Source organism: Cervus elaphus, chromosome 8 (assembly GCF_910594005.1).
Source record: "Cervus elaphus chromosome 8, mCerEla1.1, whole genome shotgun sequence".
Taxonomy (NCBI): domain Eukaryota; kingdom Metazoa; phylum Chordata; class Mammalia; order Artiodactyla; family Cervidae; genus Cervus; species Cervus elaphus.
The window spans coordinates 31,619,898-31,647,678 of record NC_057822.1 but is presented as its reverse complement, the minus strand read 5'-3'; the positions used below and the strand labels follow the sequence as shown (position 1 = coordinate 31,647,678).

Genomic DNA, 27,781 nt, shown 5'->3' with positions numbered 1-27,781 from the left:
TTCCTACTTATAGCACTGAGTTATTAGTTATCCTAGACTTTCTCTACCGGTAAAGCTTGAAATAAACAGAAGAAGTCATTATTATCTTCATCTCTGTGACTGGTCTATGGTGATTCTGGAACTAGAACTAAGGCAATCTGTCTCTTAATAATAATAATAATAATAAAAACAAATGGCATATAGGCCAGGCTGTAGAAAGAAATAAAATATTAATACATATACAAGCACTGTGTCCTTAGCAACAAGATTGATAACCTTGAAATACCTCCACTAAATTTTTATTCCTAGTTATAACCCAAAAGAAAGTGAGTTACTTTATCTTCTATGTCAAAAGGAAAGGGATATTTAACAATTTAAAATATTGTTGTTGCTTATTCGCTCAGTCATGTCCAACTCTCTCTGACCCCACGGACTATAGCCCACCAGGCTCCTCTGTCCGTGGAATTTTCCAGGGTTGCCATTTCCTTCTCCAGGGGATCTTCTTGAACCAGGGATCAAACCCACGTCTCCTGCACTGGCAGACACTGGCAGGCAGACTCTTTACCACTGAGCCACCAGGGAAGCCCATATTTAAAATATTGGTATACCTCCAATCAAGAAAGGCAGTTAGTAATTTGAAATTACAAATCTGATTTAAAGAGAAATTATTTAATGTTAGAACTCCCTTATATAAGAATATTTACTCTATGTGTGGAGAGAGGAAGAAAAGAATCAAGGGGGAGCATTCAAGTCCCTGGCTGTCCTATTTACGTTCTATATGAACTTACAAAAGCCAGCTAAAATATACTCGGTAGTACCTATCTCTCAGGGATGTTAAGGGGATGTATAGGTAGTTGGTATAAAATGTGACACCAGTGCTTCATTTATGAGTCACTAAATGAGTATTTGTTTCTTCACTTCCCACAAGTTTGTACCTGTCTCTTACTAACAAATGGGAAATATGTTACGACCAATTCAAGATTTAAAGACTACTTGTGATCGTATGGGTAATCATATGTGTCTGATTCTGTGACTCTAGCTTGTTTCAAATTCAAAGCATAGATATAGTCTAGAAGGAAAAACACCAACAGAATTGTTTATATCCATCAAATTGTTAAGTGTCCATGTTCTTTAAAAGCACTGCCTGGTGGCTCAGATAGCAAAGAATCTGCCTGCAGTATAGGAGACCTGGATTCGATCTCTGGGTAAAGAAGATTCCCTGGAGAAGGGAATGGCTACCCACTTGCCTAGAGAATTCCATGGACAGAGGTGACTGGTGTGCTACAGTCCACAGGGTCAGAAAAAGTCAGACACGACTGAGCGATTAACACGCAAGAAGCAAAGCTCAACGTATATGACACATACCCGGAAAAATGCCTAAAACATCAAGGTATAGTTAACAAAATATTACCAAGGGGCTATATCCATCACTCAGGCTGAGAAACAGAAATTGCCAGCATCTAGAACATCTTCTCTTTGACAAAATATTACCAAGGGGCTATACCCATCACTCAGGCTGAGAAACAGAAATTGCCAGCACCTAGAACATCTTCTCTTTGACAGTCTGTGTCCTTTCAAATCATAATGTGCTCTCTCAGCTCTAGATGATGTGGTAGTTTTGCTTACTCTCAAAGTTTATAGTAAATGCAATTATAGTTGTGTATTCCTTTCTGTTTTTGCTTTTGCCTACTAATAGTGCTTGGAAGAGTTAGCCTACTTATTGTATGGAAATGAATTCATTTATTTTCATGGCTGAGAGTTCTACTGAATGGGTATATAACAATTTATTTATTTATGCTATTGTGTATGGACATTTGGGGTTGCATTTTCAGCTAATATGAGACATGCTACTATGTGCATTTTTGTATATGTAACCGGATACTAAGATCATGGGATGACTTTATTTTTGGGGGTCCCAAAATCACTGCAGATGGTGACTGCAGCCATGAAATTAAAAGACACTTACTCCTTGGAAGGAAAGTTATGACCAATTTAGACAGCATATTGAAAAGCAGAGACATTACTTTGTCAACAAAGGTCCGTCTAGTCAAGGCTGTGGTTTTTCCAGTAGTCATGTATGGATGTGACAGTTGGACTCTGAAAAAAGCTGACTGCTGAAGAAATGATGTTTTTGAACTGTGGTGTTGGAGAAGACTCTTGAGAGTCCCTTGAACGGCAAGGAAATCCAACCAGTCCTTCCTAAAGGGACTCAGTCCTGAATACTCATGGGAAGGACTGATAACTGAAGCTGAAACTCCAATACTTTGGCTACCTAATGAGAAGAGCTGACTCATTTGAAAAGACCCTGATGCTGGGGAAGGTTGAAGGCAGAGGAGAAGAGGACGACAGAGGATAAGATGGTTGGATGGCATCACCAACTCAATGGACATGAGTTTGAGTAAACTCTGGGAGTTGGTGATGGACAGGGAGGCCTGGCGTGCTGCAGTTCATGGGGTCACAAAGAGTCGGACACGACTGAGTGACTGAACTGAACTGAACTGGGTACTAGCATACACACACTTCTTTAGGTTAAATACACAAGACTGGAACCACTGTATTATGGAGTATACATTATTCCAAATGCTTTTCAAATCAAATGACCCATGTTTTATTTTCACCTCATGAAAATGCTTGAACATTTAAAGTTCATATTCTCATTTATATGACATCCCAAAAAAAAGATCACAATTTACCTTGGCAAGTGTTCTATTAGCTGGAATAGTCGTTATATCAAAACGAAGATCTTTAGTCAAAGGCAGCCCCAAACTCCAACCTCCATATCTACATGGAAAAATTGATATTTGTTTTAGTGAGAAAATATACATAAATAAATCTAAAATGTTTAACTAAAAATAAATCTAAAATGTTTAACCCAAAAAAGATGTCCTTTTCATTATAGCAGACTGGAATGCAAAAGTAAGAAGTCAAGAAACACCTGGAGTAACAGGCAAATTTGGCCTTGGAGTACAGAATGAAGCAGGGCAAAGGCTAATAGAGTTTTGCCAAGAGAACACACTGGTCATCGCAAACACCCTCTTCCAACAACACAAGAGAAGACTCTACACATGGACATCGTCAGGTGATCAACTCCGAAATCAGACTGATTATATTCTTTGCAGCCAAAGATGGAGAAGCTCTATACAGTCAGCAAAAACAAGAGTGGGAGCTGACTGTGGCTCGGATCACGAACTCCTTATTGCCAAATTCAGGCTGAAATTGAAGAAAGTGGAGAAAACCACTAGACCACTCAGGTATGACCTAAATCAAATCCCTTATGACTATACAGTGGAAGTGAGAAATAGATTTAAGGGACTAGATCTGATAGACAAGAGTGCCTGATGAACTATGGATGGAGGTTTGTGACATTGTACAGGAGACAGGAATCAAGACCATCCCCAAGAAAAAGAAATGCAAAAAAGCAAAATGGCTGTCTGAGGAGGCCTTACAAATAGCTGTGAAAAGACGGGAAGCCAAAAGCGAAGGAGAAAAGGAAAGATGTACCCATTTGAATGCAGAGTTCCAAAGAATAGCAAGGAGAGATAAGAAAGCCTTCCTCAGCGATCAATGCAAAGAAAAAGAGGAAAACAATAGAATGGGAAAGACAACAGGTCTCTTCAAGAAAATTAGAGATACTAAGGGAACATTTCATGCAAAGATGGGCTCGATAAAGGACAGAAATGGTAGGGACCTAACAGAAGCAGAAGATATTAAGAAGAGGTGGCAAGAATACACAGAAGAACTGTACAAAAAAGATCATCACGACCCAGATAATCATGATGGTGTGATCACTCACCTAGAGCCAGACATCCTGGTATGTGAAGTCAAGTGGGCCTTAGAAAGCATCACTATGAACAAAGCTAGTGGAGGTGATGGAATTCCAGTTGAGCTATTTCAAATCCTAAAAGATGATGCTGTGAAAGTGCTGCACTCAATATGCCAGCAAATATGGAAAACTCAGCAGTGGCCACAGGACTGGAAAAGGTCAGTTTTCATTCCAATCCCAAAGAAAGGCAATGCCAAAGAATGCTCAAACTACTGCACAATTGCACTCATCTCACACGCTAGTAAAGTAATACTTAAAATTCTCCAAGCCAGGCTTCAGAAATACGTGAAATAGGAACTTCCAGATGTTCAAGCTGGTTTTAGAAAAGACAGAGGAACCAGAGATCAAATTGCCAACATCCGATGGATCATCAAAAAAGCAAAAGAGTTCCAGAAAAACATCTACTTCTGCTTTATGGACTATGCCAAAGCCTTTGACTGTGTGGATCACAACAACCTGTGGAAAATTCTGAAAGAGATGGGAATACCAGACCACCTGACCTGCCTCTTGAGAAACCTGTATGCAGGTCAGGAAGCAACAGTTAGAACTGGACATGGAATAACAGACTGGTTCCAAATAGGAAAAGGAGTATGTCATGGCTGTGTATTGTCACCCTGCTTATTTAACTTCTATGCAGAGTACATCATGAGAAATGCTGGACTGGAGGAAGCACAAGCTGGAATCAAGATTGCCAGGAGAAATATCAGTAACCTCAGATATGCAGATGACACCACCCTTATGGCAGAAAGTGAAGAGGAACTAAAAAGCCTCTTGATGAAATTGAAAGATGAGAGTGAAAAAGTTGGCTTAAAGCTCAACATTCAGAAAACTAAGATGATGGCATCTGGTCCCATCACTTCATGGCAGATAGATGGGGAAACAGTGGAAACAGTGACAGGCTTTATTTTTTGGGGCCCCCAAATCACTGCAGATGGTGATTGCAACCATGAAATAAAAAGACACTTACTCCTTGGAAGGAAAGTTATGACCAACCTAGACAGCATATTAAAAAGCAGAGACATTAATTACTTTGCCAACAAAGGTCTGTCTATTCAAGGCTATGGTTTTTCCAGTGTTCATGTATGGATGTGAGAGTTGGACTGTGAAGAAAGCTGAACGCCAAAGAATTGATGCTTTTGAACTGTGGTGTTGAAGACTCTTGAGAGTCCCTTGGATGGCAAGGAGATCCAACCAGTCCATCCTAAAGGAGATCAGTCCTGGGTGTTCATTGGAAGGACTGATGTTGAAGCTGAAACTCCAATACTTTGGCCATCTGATGCGAAGAGTTGACTCATTTGAAAAGACCCTGATGCTGGGAAAGATTGAGGGCAGGAGGAGAAGAGGACGACAGAGGATGAGCTGGTTGGATGGCATCACCGACTCAATGGTCATGGGTTTGGGTGGACTCCGGGAGTTGGTGATGGACAGGGAGGCCTGGCGTGCTGCGGTTCATGGGGTTGCAAAGAGTCGGACACGACTGAGCGACTGAACTGAACTGAAATCTAAAATTTTTAACTAAGAGCCTACTTTTTTCTTTCCACTAGGAACACATTTGTAGTATGAAATAAATACTGCCTGACAAATATTTTGCAGTTTTATCGATTTCTTTTATCATATTTTAGTCTAAAGTACATATCATAACTGGAAATTCATGGACTCTTAAAAATAAAAAGTAGGTTTAAAAAATTCAAATAGAAATTTTAAGGATAGGTTAGTTTAAATATTGACCACATTAAGAATGGGTTAAATAAATAAATAAGAATGGGTTAAGTACTAAATACTAACTAATATTTTAGTAGTTATACTAAAATAATTTTCTTGTGACTATTCCTAAATGTGATGCTGCAGAGCTATATTTTTGATGTGCAAAGAACACTACAGGATATTTGTCACTTTTTTTAAAAAAAAAGTAGGCTTTAGAATGGTTTGTTTATAATAAACCTCATTTTGTTGAAAATATTTAATATATATTCAAGTGTACTTGCCACCTTTCTCTCCCAGCTTTATTAAGAATAATTGACAGATAAAAAGTGTATATATTTAAGGTAAACAATGTTTGTTATATGTATATGTTGTGAAATAATCTCCACAATCAAGCTAATTAACATACCCATTATCTCACATAGTTACCATTTTCTTGTATATGCTGAGAATTCTTAAGGTCTACCCACTTAACAAACTTTATGTAACAATCAATACTCTTAACTAGAATTGCTGTACTTAGACATCCAGAATGTATTCACCTTTCTCTACTGAAACTTTGTACCCTTTGACCAAAATTTTCCCACCTCACTCTTCCCCCAGACCCTAATAACCATTGTTCTACTCTTCTGTTTCTACGCATTTGACTATTTTGGATTCCCTATAAAAGTGAAATCACGCAGTATTTGTCTCTATTATTCCACTTAGTACAGTGTCTTCCAGGTCCATCCATGTTGTTGGAAATGTAAGCCTGCCACACTGCATCTATGGCAAATGGTCAGGTGGCTTAGGAACAAGCCTGTGAACTTGCTATACAAGAATACATTTTATTCACATGCAGATATCATACTCCAAGTTTTGAGATGTTCAAACTGGAACTAAGGACAACTGCCACCAAAAGTCTTGCCTTAAAACTCTCCAAGTTTGTACAATCCAGTCAATAACTTGTCTTTTGCTTTGAGAAAAAAATATGTACAAATTTAACAATACATTTTTGAATCCCAAAACAATGCTTTACAATGTGCTCAAATAAATCTTAATTTAGTTATTAAATTAATTTACTTAAATTTTAATATGTAAGGATGTTTAGAAAAAACAATTTACCCACATAAATAATCAATAGAAATTTGCATTTTATTGTCACAAATTCAAGACAGTTAACTTAAAATTAGAAAACAAGATATTATAAATTAAATTTTTTATAAACAGTTTTTTTTTTTACCTTTTTTGTGAAAACTCATTAGCAGTTGATATAAGATAATTTTCCAAGTGGTGCCCAGTGAGGTTATAAATTACTTGGGAAGAATAAGTTCTTCTATGAGGTGGTGAATAGTTAAATTTAGGACATTCCTGAAAAATAAGATTAAAAAAGTTCAATTTGGACAATGCTGTACAAATTAAATAGACAATGTCAAGACTCTTCAGTCTCATGATTTGCCTATTAGTGCAACTGGTAGAGTGTGATAAGGGTGTCTTCTGCATCTAAAGAGCTATGAAAAAGAAGTCATCTTGCCTTTGCCAAGAAATAACACAAAGTTATTATTTATATAGAACACATACTTGTGTTTAAGACTTGCTTAAAGCCAAAAAAGCACACAAGTTAACCAATGTTAGATATTTCTTTCACTGTACTGACAAGCTTGATATATCTGGAAAACAACATTAAAGTTTAAGATGACTCAAAATTCTCTCAGTAATTCACAGGGAAGAAAAAAATATTTGCCCCAAATTGAAAAGATAATATTAACAGATATAAGTTCTCAGGGATGAACAACAGTAGATAAAAAGTTTATGTTATATTAGTTTTAAGGGACTAAACCTAGGTGTCAGATTTCAGTTTTACCCCATCTAAATCTAATTTATATATATGTCTTATATACATGTTGATTATTCACATACAAGCTGCAAATATAGTGCAGAGAGTCCCTGTATGCCTGTCACCCAGTTTTCCCCATTGTTGGCATCTTATGTTACCATCAAAATTCAGTGCCTGGGTCCATTACTATTAACCAACCTTAGAGCTTAGTTTAAACCCCTTACTTATATGTTTTTAGCTTTCTGCACTTCCTGACTACTTACTTTCCATCGGAGAGTATCATGCTTCGCTGCCATGAACGTTAGTTTGGAAAAAGCCTAGCACTTTTCCAGTTTTTTCTCCCATCTTTCACATAGTGTCTCAGGGCCTGAGACTAGCAAAACATGCATGGATCAAGAGCATAAAGTTACAGCTTGCTCTAAAAAAAGAACGTTGAATTTTACCTTGCATCAAGTTGTAAAAACTTGAAGATCACATTCTATAATGCCTCTGGTTTCATAAAAAGAGATATGTATGAATGTAATTTTTAGCTTCAATTTTTTATTGAATTATACATACAGAAAAGCATATATGCTATAAGGGTACTGTTTGATAAATTTTGATAAGCTGAAAACACCCTTGAACCAGCAACTGGATCAGAAAACAAAACAAAGCTAGTATGCTAGGCGCCCCCCTCATCATGCTTCCTTTCAACCCTACCACTCCCAAAGTAACCAGCTCAGGAGTTTTGCCTGTTTTTGTATTTTATACAAATGTAATTGTATCATATGTACTCTCTCATATCTGGATTTTTTTCACTCATCATTTGTTTGTGAGAATATGATGTGTGTAGTTGTAGATCAAATAGAGGAAAATAATAGAATGGGAGAGATTAGAGAGCTCTTCAAAAAAATAAGAGATACCAAGGGAACATTTCATGCAAAGATGGGCACAATAAAGGACAGAAATGATATGAACCTAAAAGAAGCAGAAGATATTAAAAAGAGGTGACAAGAACACACAGAAAAACTGTACAAAAAAGGTCATGGCATCTAGTACCATCATTTCACAACAAATAGATGGGGAAAAATTGGAAACAGTGACAGACTATTATCTTGGGCCCCAAAATCACTGCAGAAATTAAAAGATGCTTGCTCCTTGGAAGAAAAGCTATGACAAACACAGACAGCATATTCGAAAGTGGAGACATCGCTTGCTGACAAAGATCCTTATGGTCAAAAGCTATGGTTTTTCCAATAGTCATGTATGGATGTGAGAGATGGACCATAAAGAAGGCTGAGCGCTGAAGAACTGATGCTTTCAAACTGTGGTGCTGGAGAAGACTCTTGAGAGTCCCTTGGACTGCAAGGAGATCAAACCAGTCAGTCCTAAAAGAAATCAGTTCTGAATATTCATTGGAAGGGCTGATGCTAAAGCTGTAGCTCCAATACTTTGGCCACCTGATGTAAAGAGCTGACTCACTGGAAAAGACTCTGGTGCTGGGAAAGGTTGAGGGCAGGAGGAGAAGGGGACGACAGAGGACGAGATGGTTGGATGGAATCACCGACTCAATGGACGTGAGTTTGGGTAAACTCTGGGAGTTGGTGATGGACAGGGAGGACTGGCATGCTGCAGTCCACGGGGTCGCAAACAGTCAAACATGACTGAATGACTGAACTGAATTGAACTGATTCTACTGTTGCTGGGAATTTGGGAGGCTATTACAAATATTATTACTATGAGTATCCCAGTATATGTCTCTCTGTGAATTAGCACTTCTGATGGGTATATAATAGGAATGGAATTGGTGAGTTCATAGGATATATACATATCATCAGCATTAGTATATACTATCAATGCTTTTAAAAGTTGTTTACACAAATTTGGATTCCCATCCGCAGAATATTAAGTTGAAAAAATTTTAATCTACTTTTTAAAAAAATTAAAACCTATCCAGATTCCATTTTTAAATACTAAGTTAGTAGACTTTTACTATGAACTAAAGAAAACACACAGAGAATTAGGTTAGATGAGAGATTAGAAAAAACTTTGAGAACTGGGTAAGAATAATATTTATAATGCAAGGATTTCAAAAGATGCTTGCTGGATTCCAGTTTTTATTGTTAGTAACTGTCTTACATGAGACCACAAAAAATGGTTGCATTTACTGAAAACATCTTTATTCTAAAATAGTGTACCAAGACAGTATAAGATGTAATCATATGCCACTTTGAAGAAAATATTGCTAGATTCCTCCCCATAGGGAAGTGTTGATAACATAGTGACTCTCAGAAACTAACAGTGACCTCTTTTCTTCAGCAATCTTTAATTTCTTAAAAGTTTACTGAATTGATAGACCTAGGGCTTCCCTGGTGGCTCAGTCAGTAAAGAATCTGCCTGCAATGCAGGAGACCTGGGTTTGATCCCTGGGTTGGGAAGATCCCCTGGAAGAGGGGATGGCAGCCCACTCCAGTATTCCTGCCTGGAGAATGCCCATGGACAGAGGAGGCTGGTGGGCTGCAGTCCATGGGGTCGCAAAGAGTTGGACACGACTGAGTAACTAAGCACAGAAAACAAAAGTGTGTTTCTATAGAATACAGACAGGGTGTTGGTTGGAAAATCTTTAATGTTTCTTTCAGGACATGAATTATTCTCGCATCCTGGAGGTGTTGCTTGGAGGCATACAGAGTTCTGTTCTGGACTTAAACACTCCTAACTTCCCAGCTGACAGCAGTCTCACTGTGCTTTCAAATATTACGTTATGGGGGCATTTTGTTGTGTGAAACTCAGAGCTTTCTGGTTACGACTGAACTGAGCCCCAAACTCACTTTTAGTCAGTTTCCACAAAGACTGCCATAGAATCACCGACCCCAGGAAGTCTGTCCTAAGATGGATTTAAAGCAGTAGCCTGAAGTTCAGTGTTTCTGAGCGGTCCAGATCCACATCGCTGAGCTACCAGCTTCTATAAAATGAAATTATATCCACTCTTCAGTAACCTAGAAAGATCTTTCAAGCTTTGATATTTATTCCTTTTTATTTTTTTTTTAACTTCACTGAAAGTGAATTCCATCTCACCTGAGTGTTTTCTGAGCAGGAGCAAACACCAAAATTAGTGATAGGTTCTCCACTGTGGTTCCATTTTCCCAGACTGTTTAAACACCTCCTGCAAGTAAGAATGATATTAAAGTGAGATGTGTGTACATTCTCATGTTTATGTATGAGTGTGTAAGTGGGTATTGGTATTGAATTCAGTTCAATTTACTGATTTTTCACAACTTGAATATACATTGCACTACCATTTCCAAGTGCTCTGACATCTTATGGGGGATTGAGGGAGAGTACTTAACGATTAGGTAGTGCTGAGACCAAAGCTCATTGCCTCAATGTGGCAGGATGGGACTTCTTGATCCCTTTGTTTTCTTTGCTCTTTTCATCCTCTCCTCTGACAATGCACTAATGTCAAGTTTGCATGTGTCATGTAATATCTCGGAAGTTTGAATTTTTGTTGCTGTCCAGTGACTACATCATTTTGAGTAAGCAACACTATATAGTGCAAAAGTCTGGGGACTGGAGTCAGAAAACATGGGTCTTGGCTTTAGCTACACAACCTACTCTCTAGATTTCTTTTGACAAGTATCCTAGTTCACATGAGCCTCAGTTTCTTCATCTTAAAAATGACATTAACAATTCACAGGATGCTTGTGATTGTTTAATGAAAATATGTATACAAACAAACTTTTCAAGTTATAAAGCACCTCTTACTATTTCAGTACAGCATCACCACAGAATGAACTAAAGGAGATTGACAAAGTCTTAAAAGATAGACTTCAATCAGAGTGCTGACCTCCTCAGTCAAACAACACACACTCACCCATCCACACTCTGCCACATACATGCACAAACATGCATGCATGTGCACACACACTGGAATGCTGGAAAAAAAAAAAAAAAAAGAACTACTTACGGATCACTGATATTCAAGCACATGTTGTCAATGCCAGGGAAGCTCCACATTGCTGAGACCAGTTCTTTTGTGCTTGGGTGATAATTTCTATAATATTAAAGGACAGAAACAAATTCATGTTTCCTTCACTAGTTTTCCATATTAAACTCATGCTCATGAATAATTTGAAGAAATGACACATGCTGTGTACAGGACTATTTTCTTAAAAATCTAAGAGAGATGTAGACTCAGAAAAAAGGTCACACACAAAAAAATAAGCACATGTCTCTTTTTGGGTTATTATTATTATTATTTTCCTGTCACATGCATTTAGTGATCACCTACTGTATACATAACATTATATTATACAGAATTCTGATACTGCTATTCTATATTTAATAAAAAGTTATTTGTCATGTATTACAACAGATTGAGAAGCCATACTTAATCTGGTTTTCCTGATTAAATATTCATTAAAAATAAAAATCTACCTTAACTTTATTTTTAGACAAATACAAAAACTCCACGCCAGTCAGAATGGCTGTTATCCAAAAGTCTACAAGCAATAAATGCTGGAGAGGGTGTGGAGAAAAGGGAACCCTCTTACACTGTTGGTGGGAATGCAAACTAGTACAGCCAATATGGAGAACAGTGTGCAGATTCCTTAAAAAACTGGAAATAGAACTGCCATACGACCCAGCAATCCCACCGAGGAAACCAGAACTAAGAGAGACACGTGTTCCCCAATGTTCATTGCAGCACTGTTTATAATAGCCAGGACATGGAAGCAACCTAGATAGATGTCCCTCGGCAGACGAATGGATAAGAAAGCTGTGGTACATATACACAATGGAATATTACTCAGCCATTAAAAAGAATTCATTTGAATCAGTTCTAATGAGGTGCATGAAACTGGAGCCCATTATACAGATTGAAGTAAGCCAGAAAGAAAAACACCAATACAGTACACTAACGCATATCTACGGAATTTAGAAAGATGGTAACGATAACCCTATATGCAAGACAAAAAAAGAGTCACAGATGTATAGAACAGACTTTTGGACTCTGTGGGAGAAGGCAAGGGTGGGATGATCTGAGAGAATAGCATTGAAACATGTATATTATCAATTGTGAAACAGATCGCCAGTCCAGGTTGGATGCATGAGACAAGGTGCTGAGGGCTGGGGCACTAGGATGACCCAGAGATGGGATGGGGAGGGAGGTGGGAGGGGGAATTCAGGATGGGGAACACATGTAAATCCATGGCTGATTCATATCAATGTATGGCAAAACCCACTACAATATTGTAAAGTAATTAGCCTCCAACTAATAATAAATAAATGAAAAAAAAAAAAAAAACCTCCTACAGTTGTTTGCTGGTGAGGGAAGTGTCATGTTGTGATAAATCAAACTGTCTATTCCTTTAGCAGGATCAGGTATTGTGGCTCCTAAGTTCTTTATTCTTCAGCATTTTATGACATTCATTCAGCCACAATGCACCTCTGGAGGCATTAGGAAAATGTGGTTTCAGTTAAAGGGAAGACACTTACGCATAGAACGTTGTCTGTTCCGAGGTACCATAAAGAGATGGGGTGATTTGGAGCTCTGGATAACTGTTGCTGGAACTCCTCAGCGTGCCGAGGCCCATGGCGGTTGTTACAAAGACAATGGGGAGAATAACCTGTGCTATGAAGCCCTTCCAGTTCCGGCGGGTGTGATGAAACCTCTTGATGAGAATAGCCATAATCTTCTTCAGTAACAGTTCAAAACCAGCCGATCTCTCTCCTCTGGTCAGGATTTTGTCTGATTTTAAAAAAGAGACAGAGATTTACCATAGTTATGGGAAATCTTGATAAACCAAGAAATAAAGTAACTTCAAAGACTATGGATGAATGGTATAATGTGACACGGTAGGAAAAGCTGATATCTTAAAGATTTGGATTTGAGGTTCACCTCTTCATTGATTGGGCTTCCCTGGTGGCTCAGAAAGCAAAGAATCTGCTTGCAACGCAGAAGACCTGGGTTCAATCCCTGGGTCAGGAAGATTCCTTGGAGAAGGGAATGGCAATCCACTCCAGTATTCTTGCCTGGAGAATTCCATGAACAGAGGAGCCTGGTGGGCTACAGTCCATGGGATCGCAGAGTCGGACACAACTGAATGACTAACACTTTCACTTTCTCCACTGATCAGCTCTGGGCCTGAGTCTCTCCATCTCAAGGAGCATATGTAAAAGTTCTTTGAAAATTATAAATGACTATACACAAAATATTCTTTGTCATAGACATAGTAATTTTAATGTCAAAGTGAGACATCTAGAATTTTATAAGTGAATATTGTCCCTAGTCTCCTAAAGTCTCAGTGCAGAATCAATATGTGTTTCTGACTACTAATATTCAAGAGGTAGCTTCTCTGAAGAGATTTAATTCAAATAAATTTAACAAGAGAGCAAAACATCAGCCTAGCATAATTCAATCCTGTTGTCGGTAACGTAGTGATGGTAAATCTAATGACCCTCATTATGGGGGCCCAATGAAGTCACCTTAAACATAGGAAAAGGAAAATGCTCTCCTCCAAAGTACAATTCCAGTTCAAATACTTATTTGCTGCATTCTTTTTAGAAATCTGGACTGATTCTAAAACTCCATTTCTACCACTTCAGCAACAGAAAAGAGCTCATTGGAAAAAATGCCTACCCTCCTCCCCCACAAGCCTGCCCCACTCCCATGGCTTCTGAGAGAGAGCCGCAGAGCGGTGGAGGCCGTAAACTGTGGCTTGGGCCTCTCAGGCGGCTCAGTGGTAAACAATATACCTGCCAATGCAGGAGTCGGGGGAGACACAGGTTGGATTCCTGGGTTGGGAATATCCCCTGGAGAAGGAAATGGCAACCTACTCCAGTATTCTTGGCTAGAGAATCCCATGGGTAGAAGAATCTGGTGGGCTATAGTCCATAAGGTTGCAAGTCACACAACTTAGTGACTGAGAATTATGCATGTCTCAGTAGTGCTTATACAACAAGTAATTTCAGCAGTCCCCTCTAAAAATAGTTTCAAATATGACATTTCTTCTGAAGGTCTGCCACAAAGCATTCCTTTACATGTGATAAAATGATAGTATTTGTCAACTCTGTGGATATTTTTAATCCTCCATCACAAATTATGCGGCACAAAAATCATGATCTTCATTTAGCTGATAAGAAAAAATACAAAGCTGCTTAATTTAAAATGAATTCCAATTAAATAGAGTGAACAAGTTTAAATGAGAACTCATATCTCTGCAAAGGGGAATTGCAGAAGGAGCTAAATATTGTAAGTTAATTAGTATGCTTTTCTGTTTCTTGAGAAATTACATGTCGATGACTTACAGGTGTATCAAATGGAGCAAATATGTGCTTTCCAAACGATAATGTCAAGGAGGGAAACATTCTGACTGAAGAATAGTTTCAAATTATGAGACAAATGCAGAGGCAAATGCATAACATTTGCTTCCTGAAGCAGATGACCCCGTTCTCAGTCCTCAATTCCATAGTCTCAACAATTATATTTCCAAAAGGTGACATCTGAGGAATCTAGCAGACGACAAATGAGACTCCCAAGTTCCAGAGTTATACAAACACCAGAGATTATATTTTCTGAATTTTAGAGTCAAGCAAATGTTTAATCATAAGTTCTATTCCTAAAGATTTTCCCAATTTAAGCAAACTATTGAAATGACTACTCCATAATTTATATATGGTTTTACTATATGCTTCCTTAAGTAAATAGTATTTCCAAAGGCATAAACTGTCAGAAAGAGTATAAGACAGGATAAAAGCTATTTTCAAAAGAGCCCAATTCCTCAAAGCTGTGACAAGAAACAGCATTTTCCAAACATATATTGTGTGAGGAATTTGGGTGGGGGGAACCTATTATTACAGATTCTTCACTGTTAAGTCTGACTTCATGAATTCAGTGCATGCTCAGATGCTTCAGTCTGTTTGACTCTTTGCAACCCATGGACTGTAGCTTGCCAGGCTCCTCTGTCCATGGGATTCTCCAGGCAAGAATACTGGAGTGGGTTGCCATGCCCTCCTGCAGTGGGTCTTCCCAACCTAGGGATCAAACCCACATCTCCTGCATTGAAGGCAGATTTTTTATTCACTGAGCCACCAGGGAAGCCCTCATCAATTCAGAGACTCTCCCAAAAGCACTTTCTCAGAGCTTGAATTTTCTCAGCATATAATCATTCAGAGATGAGGGAAGGTTAGACATGTTTTCCAATGAAGTTTCATAAAGAGTGATGACTCCTTTTTTTTAAAAAAGGGCAAAAACAACTTAAAAAAATTACTATTACTACTACTTGAAGGGGCTTCACTTGTAGCTCAGACAGTAAAGAATCTACTTGCAATGCAGGAGACCTAGGTTTGATCCCTGGGTCAGGAAGATCACTACTTGAACACATCTAATAGCAGTGAGTGAGGTTCCTTACAAGGTAACTTTGTCCATTGTTGCTGTGTGCTAAGTCACTTCAGTTGTATCCAACACAGTGTAACCCTATAGACCTTAGGCCATCAGGCTCCTCTGTCCATGGGATTCTCCAGGCAAGAATTCTGGAGTGGGTTGCCATGCCCTCCTCCAGGAGATCTTCCTGACACAGGGATAGAAACTCCATCTCATATGTCTCCTGCATTGGCATATTCCCCTATTGCCACCTGGGAAGCCCTGTTGGACACCATCAATTATAAGAAGGATTGAACTTGTTGAACACAACAAGTTGGAATAAGTCATATCCTAACAAGGAAGTTCATGTTCTTCAAAATATTTTTGAAACAGAGAATTCAATTTGGTTTGATAAATATTTTGCATATAAAAAGAAAGCTTATATTTCTTTAGTCTTTTTAAATTTAGAAAGTGTAAAGTTGAATTAAAAAAAAATCTGTCCTGTGATTTTCTCATTTATGTTGTTCATTGGAATTAAGCAAAATGTGTACATTAGATTTATTTTACCATCTCTGTCTGTGAAATTGCTGCTGCTCACAGATAAATCATCAGGCGTTGAGATGCCATTGGTACTGGAACTTCCAATTTTCTTTGGTGTTAAGTGCTCAAGACTCATATTACTTTTTTGTGACTCTTTAGTCAAGTTCAGAAAGACCTAGGAAGAGAAGCAGGAACACTTCATTAGCATAAAACATGCATGTGTTTTCTACCTTTTAAGCTCAATTTTTATTTTAAATTTCTGTCACATTTATTGAGACTTTAAAGGAACATACTCGTAGTAAAAGATATGTTTTCTCTAAATGAAGCAACATGCTTGTTCTCAGAAGTCAGTCTTACATAAGAATGGTACTGAGATAATTTTAAGATTTTCTGATCTGGTAAAATGTTTGTTTATAATTTTTATATAATCAAAAGCATCTTTACTTTTGTTTCCCTCTCCTTATTAAAACATTCATTAAAGTTTTTCTTTTCTTTTTAAAAAGAACCATTCATATTTATTCTAGGGAACAGCAAGTTAATCAGCCTCAAGCAGAAAGGAAATGTCTAGGTGTACCTCTTCCACGGTGGTATCTGAAATGCCATAGCACCCAATGTTGAGGTCACCCAGGCCTCTATCCAGGGCTCTCAGGAGTGAAAGATAAGCCCCCGAGACTTTGGTGCTAAATGGAGGAAGCACGTAGACAAGTTCTCCCCCGATGTCCTCCTTGAGGTAGGCGTCAGGGAGATGGGACTGGATCATTGCCGTCACAGCTGTGGTGTCACACACTGTACTTGCATTTAGATTTGGACTCTAGAGATGAGAAGAGAAGTTAAACACGCCCTTGTCTTCACACTGTAGGGCCCTGGGCCCCAGTCAGAGGGTGGCGAGTTCTTCTAGGCCAGTACAGACCTGTACCAGGGAGTATATCACTTCTCTCATGCTTCCTGTCCCACTGGGGGTCCCTACAGTTGTCTGTCAGTCACTATCCTGATGGCTTCACCTCCTACCTCACCCTGTCCCTTCTCCAGCCTCGGCTCACCTTCTCCCTCTCTCTCTTACCCCAGCAACAACAAACTTTCGGTTATTCAATGCTTCAGGCTCAGGCATGCTCCCTCCTTAGGGCCTTTGCAATTGTTCCTTTGCCCCAGGTAGTGACAGGGCTCACTCTCTGCCTGGCCTTAACTCTTGGCTCATCTGTCACCTTCTCAGAGACCCTGTCTACTTAAAATGGCACTTCCTAGAATTCCCTATGCCCTTTCCTCTGCTTTATTCTATCCATAACAGTTATCACTTTCTAATATTCTAAATTACATACTTATCAATTTTACCACCTGAATTCCCCACATTCCCATCAGAACATAAACTCCATGAGGGCAGAGATCTTAGCATCATCAGTTCACTGCTGTATCCCCAGTGCCTAAGACAATGTCTTGGGCATATATTAAGATATCATATATAACTCATAAATGAATTTTTAACTGAATTAAGTAATGTGACAATGAACTACTTTTTATATTTTAGAAGTCACATTAGGATGATCAGATATAAAATAAATGAGAGTAGTCATAGCATATACATCTTGCACAATATAGATACATAACACTATTTGAGATAGTAAGGGAGCCTTAGTAAGTAAGCATTTTTGTTCTTCGAAGATGTGAAAGCACCACTGGTCTGTCTGAATTAGTCTCCACATTGCCAGTCAAGGAACATGGATCAGAAAGTGAATATGTGACTGCAAATTCCTTCATTTGCTTTTTATAGAGCGGAAAATCTAATTTTTAGTCTTACAGGCTGAAATGTAGGGAAACTAACAGGCTGATCCTTCATCAGTAGCCTTAAATATAGACTTTCTTTTATCTAGTACCTTAGTTCTCAATGTGCAATCCCAGACCATCAGCATCAGTGTCACATGGGTGATGTGGACCTTGGTAGAAGTGTAGTAAATTCTAGAACCCCTTCCCAGACCTACTGAATCAGAGACCCTTGGGGGTGGAGCCAGAAGTCTGGATTTAACCAAGACCTTCAGTGGTTCTGACACTTGCTCAAGTTAGAGAAACATGAATCTAACATATTAATAGTGAAATATAGCAATGTATGAAGCTGGACAGATTCTACTTCTGTTTCATACCAAACTGAATTTATGACCCTACAATGAGGTATACTTTCTCTCCTACAAACCTTTTTCTTGGTGAGTGTGAGGTGATACCCATCTCCAAATGCTTCCTTGAGATAAAACGGTGACCCACAGCAGCGCAGCCCTCCCTGCTCCAAGAAGGCAATGCGGTCACTCAGCACTTCAGCCTCATCTAAGTGGTGCGTCGACAGAATGATTGTTCTGGCTTGAAAACAGAGGAGAACAACCGAAAATGAAAAATGAAGCTACAGTTGCCAAGATACACTGAGTTAGAACAAGTAAATCCTGTGATTTATGGGGAGAGTCACATTTTATGAGCTAACTGAAACACTCATCAGAGAGGCTTCCAAAATTATCAAAGAGAAATTCAGAAGGGGTGTTCCTAAATATCTGCGAGGCAGGGGTGGGGTGGGGGGCTGTTCTTATAAGTTGACAGCAAATATGTTGTAAGGCTAAATGTCCATACTCTGTAGTGGGGGCAACTTCTGTTAATCCCTTATTCTGTTCACTTGGCTTCACTTCCATTATCTCTGTCTTTTTCTCTCCCTCCCTCCTTTTCTTCACTATGAAAAAGCAGTAATTTTAAAGACTTTTTGAAAATTTCTCTCTGATTAATCCACTCCACTCTGATTGCTCCTTTGCCTCACATCCTGTTAGCACTTATTTAGTCTGTTTTCAGTTTATTTTCGTTTGTGTATGCTTGGTATCTCTAATTAGATTCTAAGCTCCTCTAGGCAGAATTTGGAACTTCTGTTGGATTTGCATACTCTCACAGAGGTCAGTTAAGTGCTCAATTCACAGTGGGCTCTACACAATTACACACTAATTGATCCAGAAATTTAGCTAGGAGAAGACAAGACCTGACCTTAGATGTTTAATGGAGATTATAAACAGAAAAGACTTCAATTTGTGTGCTTGCATCCCAGAGGGCAAAACTCTAACTGCTGGCTGGAGAAGTAATAAGAAGGTACTCATACCAGTTTTGTTCTTGGATATAACATCCCATATACTTCGCCGAGAACATGGGTCAACGCCAGTGGATGGTTCATCGAGAATTACCACCCTTGATCCTCCGATGAGAGCTATGGATATGGATAACTTCCTCTTCATTCCTCCTGACAGTGTTCCAACTCTCTTATGACGATGGCTATATAGTCCAGTATCTTTTAAAGTCCTTCAGAAATGATGGACAGTTGTTATGTTTTACAGACAGAATATTTGAATTTTGGAAAAATACAAAAAGCACCCTAAATAAGAGGCATTCATTGAACAACTATTATGTGCTCAACAAGGTAAACTATTGAGGATTCATGACATAGTTTTCTGTTGTTTATCAACTAGTTGGAGGTACAAAATTAATACTAAGAAAACACCATAAGGACTATATGGTTCATTATTTTATTCATTCATTTGACAAGTATTCATGTCTAGAGTCCCTGCCTGTTTTCTGCCAGACTGTGTTTTAGGTGCTGTGGAACAGCATCGAGCAGATAATGTTTCTAACCCACGAGAAGATGATGACACAGTATGGTTGTGTATCAGGAGTAAAGCAGGGGAAATTCAGTTGATAAACATACTCCCAAGAAGATTATAATTTGCTATTTTACGATAAATGTAATAAAAAACAAGTAATACTGGGTATATGAGATGAGTGCCTGGGGTGTGCTATTTTAGGCATCTGTTTTACACACGGTGGCTCCCTCAGAGAAGGTGATGTTTGAGCAGAGACCAGAAAGGTGGCAGAGTAAGTCTAAGGGCTGTCTGGGGAAGGCTGCTCTAAGTAGTGGGAACATGGGAAGCCCTGAGGCGGGAGCAGGCCCAGCATAACCGAGCATGCACCTGGGCGAGCATGCCTGGAGCAGAGTGAATGGGGACGAAGCTGAAGGAAAACATGAAAAGCGAGACTGGGGGCAGGTCAGGAAGAGTCTCATAGGCCTTGATAAGGACTTTCCTGAGTTTCACACTGAATGTGGTGAGAAACCATTAGAGGGCTTTGACAGAGGAGTGACATGGTCTAATCTGTAGTTTAAAAAGGTCACCCTGTCTGTTCTTTGAAGAATAGACTGTACAAGGGAAAGTAGGAGCCAGGGGTCCAGTTGAGACTTGTATGGTGGCCATGGAGATTAGAAACACAGGAATGGCGGCAATGCAGGAACCAGAAATGAAGGCAGCTATTTACAGTGTAATAACTGGCTTCTGAGGAGAATGTATACAATTCTCATAGGCCCTTATACAAACCCACAGGCCCTTAAATGCATACAACAGTAGAAAAGTAGAAAAACTGAAAACAGTTGTTTCCTGAGAAACTCTTTCCTACTGGTATTATTACTGTAACTTGACTTCTTTTTGAGAGAAGTTAACCAGCACATGTTCTCATTCCTGTCATATCTGACCTTTTCACTTCTTCATGCAGCTGCTTTTTAGTCCAGTGAGGAACTTTGATGGAGCCGTAGAGTAGAAGGTGCTCCTTGGTGGTGAGGTAACTGAACAAGACATCATGCTGCATGCAGACGCCCATGTTCTTCCGCACAATGTGCAGATCTGTTCTGATATCTTTTCCATAAACAAAGATGGTACCTGCTGAGGCCCCAAACAGTCCAGTCAACATGGAGCTGGAAATGAAGAAACCGTAAGTTAGGTGTGAACCAAAACTTTGATGTAGATTTTTGGACTAAATATATCTCAGTTGTTAGCAAAAAATGTTATAGTGTCTCTTCCCAGGGCAGGTCAAGCTATGAAGTAAAATCGGATTAATTGGGAGTAAAAATTAAAATTGCTTTTAAGCTTCTAATAATTTAGAGTGTTACAGAAGCATTACATGTAATGATGATGGTGGGTGGTGGTGGCAATAATGACAGAAAGGGTTGGGCTTTTTAACTGTAAATGCACTCTCTTCTTCAGCAAACTCCCACACATCCCTGGCATCAGGTAGTTCCCATAGGCCATTAAGCCTCAAATTTCTATTTCCCATATGAATTCTGGTCATCTTCAGTCCCCCACTCTACCCTGTGACTAGAATATTCTTACCTACAGAACTCCTCATCGTATTTCAGATGGTCAGTAAACTGGGCAGTTATTTAATATCCATCTTCTCCACTAAAATATAAGCCCCATGAAGTCAAGGAAAGGACATGTTTTGTTTTTTTTTTGTACCATTCTTACTATCTAACTAGTGTCTTACACATAATAGCTCTTAAAGGACTATTGTGGATTAAATAGGGAATCAATACAATGTGTGATTCTTCCCATAAAAATGCATTAAAATCAAGTAACATATTTCTTTGTACATTCTTTATACTCAGAAAACTACAATGGGGACTTTCTCAGCTAAAATTATAGCCTCATCAAAATCCTTCTCCATCCCTTTTCTTTATTGTCCTCTTATTGCCTATTAGAAATCTTAATTTTTAAGCACTGTATTCTCAGCCCAGCAACCCACTCCAGCATTCTTGCCTGGAGAATCCCCATGGATAGAAGAGCTTGGTGGGCTACAATCCATAGGGTCACAAAGTTGGACACCAATAAAGAGACTTAGCACAAACATAGTACATTCTCACTAGAAAGTCAACTCTGCATTGAAACAGGTCATATAAATGAGAGCAGCTGCATGCTTGCTCTTTTCATAACTCTCTTTTGTCCCCTTTTAGTTACTGAAAATTAATTACTGAAAAATGTTTTGGCAGTCGCTGAGCTTACTCATGATGACAGTAAACAGCATATCTGACAATGTATACTTTTTCCCAAATATGGCTAGAACACCAGCAGCATCTTAGAGCTCACTCCAAGCAAAGCCTAGTGGAGACTGGAGGTGAGTCACAGAAAAAATTTCAAAGCAATGTCACTTTTAAAACCATTCGAATCTTTTCTCCATTAGGACACAGGAAAATGCTAGTTAAGTGAAGAGAGAGGAAGAACAGCCCATGTACTATTTGTGAACTTTTTGATCTATATCTGATAGCTAGTGATTCTTTTCTTTTTTCTTTCTTTCATGAATCAAGGCAAAGAATCCATTTAATAGAGCAGATGGGGCTGAGTGTGTTTATATCAAGATTTGTGAATCCAAACTGGTATACAGGCCAGGATAAAAATGCAAATAAGTGAAACAGACTAAATGTATGAGGCAGTAAAGTTGGTGGGGAGCAGGGATGAACCAGAAAGCAGACCTTCTTTGAGAACAGTCACTAATAAGTCCAAAACAATTGTCTCTATCTAAGCCTGCAGGTCCAATGTTGCCAAAACTTTCTAATATTTAAGAGATGACAGGAATGTTTATTTTTATTTGAAAACTCTCCTATTTTTAAATACTGGCACAGAAATAAAATATTTTAAGAGTACTAGTGGGCCAATATTAGGTAGACCAAAATGAACCTATCTGGTGGGGCTGATCCAGACTTTGAGCTCACAGGTTGGACCTTGCTTCTACAGTAAGCAAGTTGAGGTATCTTAATCCATCCGGGAGCTGTAACAACTCTATTTTTATGAAAGAATTGAGGAAATATTAAGTAATATGCTTCCATGACACCTAAGTATTGAAAAGCAACATACATCGTGGTAGTCTTCCCAGCTCCATTGGGTCCCAGCAATGAAGTAATATGACCTTCATAGAAGTTCAGATTGAGGTTATCAACAGCAATTTTTGAGCCATAGATCTTTGTGACCCCATGCAGAGCAACCCCAACTGTGAGATCTTTAGGTTCAGGCTCAATGTTGGAGGAAAACTTGTATTCAGGACCTGGAGAGAAATCAAGAGAAGAGTTGTAAGCTCAAAAGGAAAGAAAATGCAGCTAGATTTAGACTTTTCCTTAATTAAAAATGGAAGACTATAGACACAAAGTAAAAAATAATTCCAGATATAAATGGTCTATTATAGTCTCCTGCCTTCTCACTTGTTTTAAAAATGAATGAGAGTGTTGAAACCACACTCTAAGGTTTATATTACCTGTCTCTGTCAGAAAAAGTAGTCTCAGAATATAGTATCATAATACTGAATTCTCCTTTATTCAAATCAAAGATCTCAAATATTCAAAATACAAGTTTAAGGCTTGGTCTTCCAATTGAACAGGGTGATACATATGTATAAAATAAATGTCTATACTTAGTGGACAACGCTTACTCAGATCTGTGGTTATAGAATCAGTTCATTAATTACTCTCTACATTTCCTTCATGCATCACAAAAGAACTAGTTATATGGATCATCCTTACTTTATAAAACCGACACTGCTCACCCAATGTCAGTAAGTCACGAGCCTTAAATTGTTTGTTCTTTGTTGGTGATGGATTATGCTAAATTATCCATACTTGTTACTTGGTTACTCCTTATGACTAATGACAGATGGCTGGAGTGAAGGGTGCAGACTGTGGCCAAGGAACAAAATTTTTCTCTGTGTGAATCTAACTGGACCACAAAGGGATCTGCAATCTTGGCCTAATTAGCACCATATGCTAACCAACTGAGTTAATGAGCCCAGGAAAAGCCACGATTTAATCTCCCTATGAGTCCAAACACATATGTGTAGACATATTCATCCATGACTAAGAGGATGATAATTTCACCATTTAGAAAAACATAATTAAAATCACTAGTCATGTAAATTTTATATCACTTCTCTCATAATAATGCATGTTGTTGACCTACTTGTCTTACTGGCAGATGGGTTGGTGTTCTGCATCATGATATTAGTAAACATAAGCCCATTGCTTTTCTCATGATTCACTTCTGCACATCCCAATCGTTCTTTCCAATAGGAAGGAAGGAATGGAAAATACCACGGAGCTGCCATACCGTATGTGCCTGTAACAAGAACGTATTAGGAAAAGTAGTTTTAAATTGATTGTTAACATTAAGCATCAGAAGTTAAATAACAGTATTTACTATGCAGTATTTAGGAAATAGTTTCATTTTTTTGATTCTATATAAAACTAAAGTTGTCTCAGTTTCCAAAGTAAAGTAAAAAAGAAAGCCAGTTTTTTAATTCTTTCCTTTATAAACAGCTTCACTGGGTACAGTTATATACTATAAAATTTAATCACTGTAAGTGTAGAATGTGATCATTTCTAGTAAATAAAATTTTGCAACCAGAACAACAATCCCCAGATTCCAATAACTCCAAAAAGTGTTATCTCATGTGCTTTGCAAATAATTCCTGGTTTCAACCCAAGTCAGAGGCAATCACTGATCTGCTTTGTCTCCACATTTTTCTCTTTTACAGAAAGTTTATATAACTGGAGTAGAGTAACAATCTTTCATTCATTCATAGAATAAAAAACGTACAAATATAAATAAGACTTAATGGAAAAACTTCTGAGCATGTTGAAGTTTTAACCATTTGAGACCTTGGAGGGGAACCCCACTGGTCTTGTTCCATTAAATTTGATAAATTCTCCTTAGAATTAGGAGACTTGATTTTTTGCTTTTATAATATCTCATCCTCCCATTTGGAAAGACTGGACTCTATGCTTCTTAATTCATTCTATCCTTTAAAGGAATATCAGAGGAAAAGGTGCATTATCTCAGCTTGGAAAATTTTGGTTAGTTTTAGGATTGAAGTATTTTTGGAGATGATATTTGGCAAATAAAATATTAGAAAATATATATTAGCAGTTTTATAATGATGACAATCATGAAAAGCATGTATGTGTAGGAAGCATGATCATACCTGGGAAAACGTTCCTGACATACCAAGCAATAAGGAAATAAATGAAAGAGTCAGCTAGGATTAGACAGCACAGCCAGCCAAATGAAGTGGTGTCATCCTGAACTGGGGAACTGTACATATTTTCCCACTGAAGACCTAAGTGAACACATATATTTATTTTTCCATGAGACATTTTGTAGGTGTGAAAGATAAAATCCAGTTGAAAAGAAAGTGAACCTACCAATGCCTTGCTCCTCATAGCGTGCAATATACTGACTTGCATAACTGAAAGCTGTTGGAGACAGCAGGCTCTGTGAATAAAATCAACCACAGTGATAGCTCTTGTAGATTTCATACATTTTTCCCAGAGAGGTCTTAACCTACTTCAAACTTTGGGCCCTTATATAGGTAAAACTGACATCAACTCTCTAATCATATTTAAAGGCACAGAGGTCCCTTACCAAGCATACTACAACTTTGGAAGAAGAGGGAAGGAAATAGCAGAAAACAAAAGAAGGAAAATTATAACTTGGAAAATATTTGTCAAAAATCCAAAATACATATCTAAACTTATTAAATGTTGTTCATCAATTTACAAAATTGCTAATTATAGAGTAATGCAATGTAAGGTTAACATCAAATGAAATGTTAGGGGCCAGAAGATGTTTTTACTTCATAGATTGTCTTCAAGTAATAGAAGTTTTATGCATGAAAATATATTAAAATGTCAATTGAGTACTTATAATGCAATAAAAAATTTTTAAATGTTGTTTAAATACAAGGTGGCCAATGTCAAATGAGTTATTTATCGCTTTCTATTTCCACAAACAAGTTCTAATATGAGCCTCAGTCAATGGTGAACTTTACATCTGCTTTCCAAATTTCAATATCAGTGAACTTAATGCTTTCATTAAAATTCTTAAATTAATTTGGTACTTTGAATTGAAAAAGCAGAAAAGAATTCAAAATTGATTATATGCTATCAGCGCATTTGTATTTATGCCTGTAGGTTACATGTCTTAAAAGCCACAAGAATTAGTCATATATGAGAACAATGCCAGTAAATAGAGGTTCTAAGATATTTATGGAACTGGGCCAGAGATAAGTCAGAATTCTTGATGATCTTCAAAACATGATATATTACATTTTAACTGCTCTTTCTTACAGCATCATCTATTATGATTTTAGAAACAGTGGAGGAAAAGTTTTCTTTTCATAGTCTTATGCTTGTATGGTAGACAATGATTAGGACAGTTATGCATATTTTATAATTACTGAACTTGTACATTTAGAGGGTCTAAACACACACAAAAAAGTTCATTCCTTTCATACCCTGGCCATTCAGTTGTGACAGCTGACTTACCATGAATACTTTTATTACATAGCTCAACTCATTTTCAACTGTAATCAGAACAATAAATGGAAAAAAGGCAATGATGTAAATGAGGCTTCCAATCAGAGCTGCAATGTTGGTGCTGTTGAAGAAGACACTGATCAGATAGCTCATGGCGATAACTGAGAAGCTGTAGTCCGAAAAATACAGGAACAAAATGAACCCATTTGTTTTAGGAAGAATATTGCCAAACTTGAGTATGATGATGAGGATGACGATAGTAATCAGTAAAAATCCAACACTCTCGATGAGCCAGGCAAAAAAGTGGCTGCAGGAGTTTACTCCCATCATCTTCATGTACTGTAAAAATGAAAATGTGTTAGTTTCTTCTTAAGCTAATATATTCTCAGATGACAATTATCCCTGTACCATTCCAAAATGTCCACCAGACTCTTCAAACACAAGAAACTAGGCATTTTAATGATGCTTCTAAGTATAGCATTTGTCCACGCTCACTATGTGACATTAACATGGCAGTTTAGTTCAGCCCATCTTAGACTGTAGCTCCCAGACTGCCCCAATGTAATGAATGATTTGGATGGTGAGGTTTGTTTTATTTTTTGATGAGTTCATTTTATAACTGGTATCTCAGTGATGTTTCCAGATTAAACTAGTTGAGAATAGACACAAAAATTTATGGTATTCCCTGCAGAATTTTACAACATGAATTTGATATTTGTGCAGGTAAGAATATTTTAAGTTGGTGAAAACTCATGATTTATTTCAAATTCAATGTATGGACTGAGATAATAAAACTCCACTATTCTCAACTAAACATTAATGAACAACACAATAATTATTCATATTCCTGTAAGAAATAAAGTAGAACAGATTCCTAAGATGTTAAACTATGCAAACTTTGAAGAAGACTTTCTGCTTTTTGGCATAATTTCCCTATCCTTAAAATCACTAACAATCTAGGTCAGGTTTGTTATCTTTGTTTTTAAAAAAAAAAAAAAAAAAGTCCATGCACCCAAAATGAACACATGCATCTCAGATAATCTATACCTCTCTCTCAACTGATATTCTGTATTATCTCAGTGATATCCTTAGTGGTCAAGGCATTCCATCAAGGTGGAAAGACAGACCAACATGAGGTGTTTTTGCGTTAACTCAAAAGGATTCTGAATGATCTGAAGCCCCCAGGACCTTGGGTGTTTTGAATCAGTGACTTGAATTTGTACCTGGTTTCTAGTTGTAACAACTCTTGATTAATAGTAAGTTTATGAATCTAATATTCCATCTTAAAAAGAACAAAATTAATGTTCCACTAACAGCTTTGTAATCCACTATATATATATATATATATTTTTTTTTTTTTGGAAAAATCAAGGATGTACAATGTCCTCCCCTTTAAATCTAACTTGTCTATGAAAAAAAATAGGGAATGTGCCAAATCTTTTACTATACAAAAAA

At 37.8% G+C, this 27,781-nt stretch overlaps 1 protein-coding gene across 1 annotated transcript in view; it reads right to left on the bottom strand.

Moving 5' to 3' along the window:
• ABCA12 (ATP binding cassette subfamily A member 12) overlaps window positions 1-27,781 on the bottom strand; it is a 189,194-nt gene that overhangs the window by 27,309 nt on the left and 134,104 nt on the right. The window contains exons 24-38 of the mRNA XM_043910133.1: window positions 26,336-26,665; window positions 25,214-25,283; window positions 24,994-25,128; window positions 23,973-24,128; window positions 22,881-23,067; window positions 20,729-20,947; window positions 19,313-19,509; window positions 18,380-18,540; window positions 16,772-17,008; window positions 16,225-16,372; window positions 12,792-13,044; window positions 11,263-11,349; window positions 10,374-10,461; window positions 6,726-6,853; window positions 2,673-2,760 (exon numbers count right to left, since the gene is read on the bottom strand). Coding sequence (XP_043766068.1) covers window positions 2,673-2,760; window positions 6,726-6,853; window positions 10,374-10,461; window positions 11,263-11,349; window positions 12,792-13,044; window positions 16,225-16,372; window positions 16,772-17,008; window positions 18,380-18,540; window positions 19,313-19,509; window positions 20,729-20,947; window positions 22,881-23,067; window positions 23,973-24,128; window positions 24,994-25,128; window positions 25,214-25,283; window positions 26,336-26,665 — 2,484 coding nt within the window. The remainder of the gene's footprint in view (window positions 1-2,672; window positions 2,761-6,725; window positions 6,854-10,373; window positions 10,462-11,262; window positions 11,350-12,791; window positions 13,045-16,224; window positions 16,373-16,771; window positions 17,009-18,379; window positions 18,541-19,312; window positions 19,510-20,728; window positions 20,948-22,880; window positions 23,068-23,972; window positions 24,129-24,993; window positions 25,129-25,213; window positions 25,284-26,335; window positions 26,666-27,781) is intronic.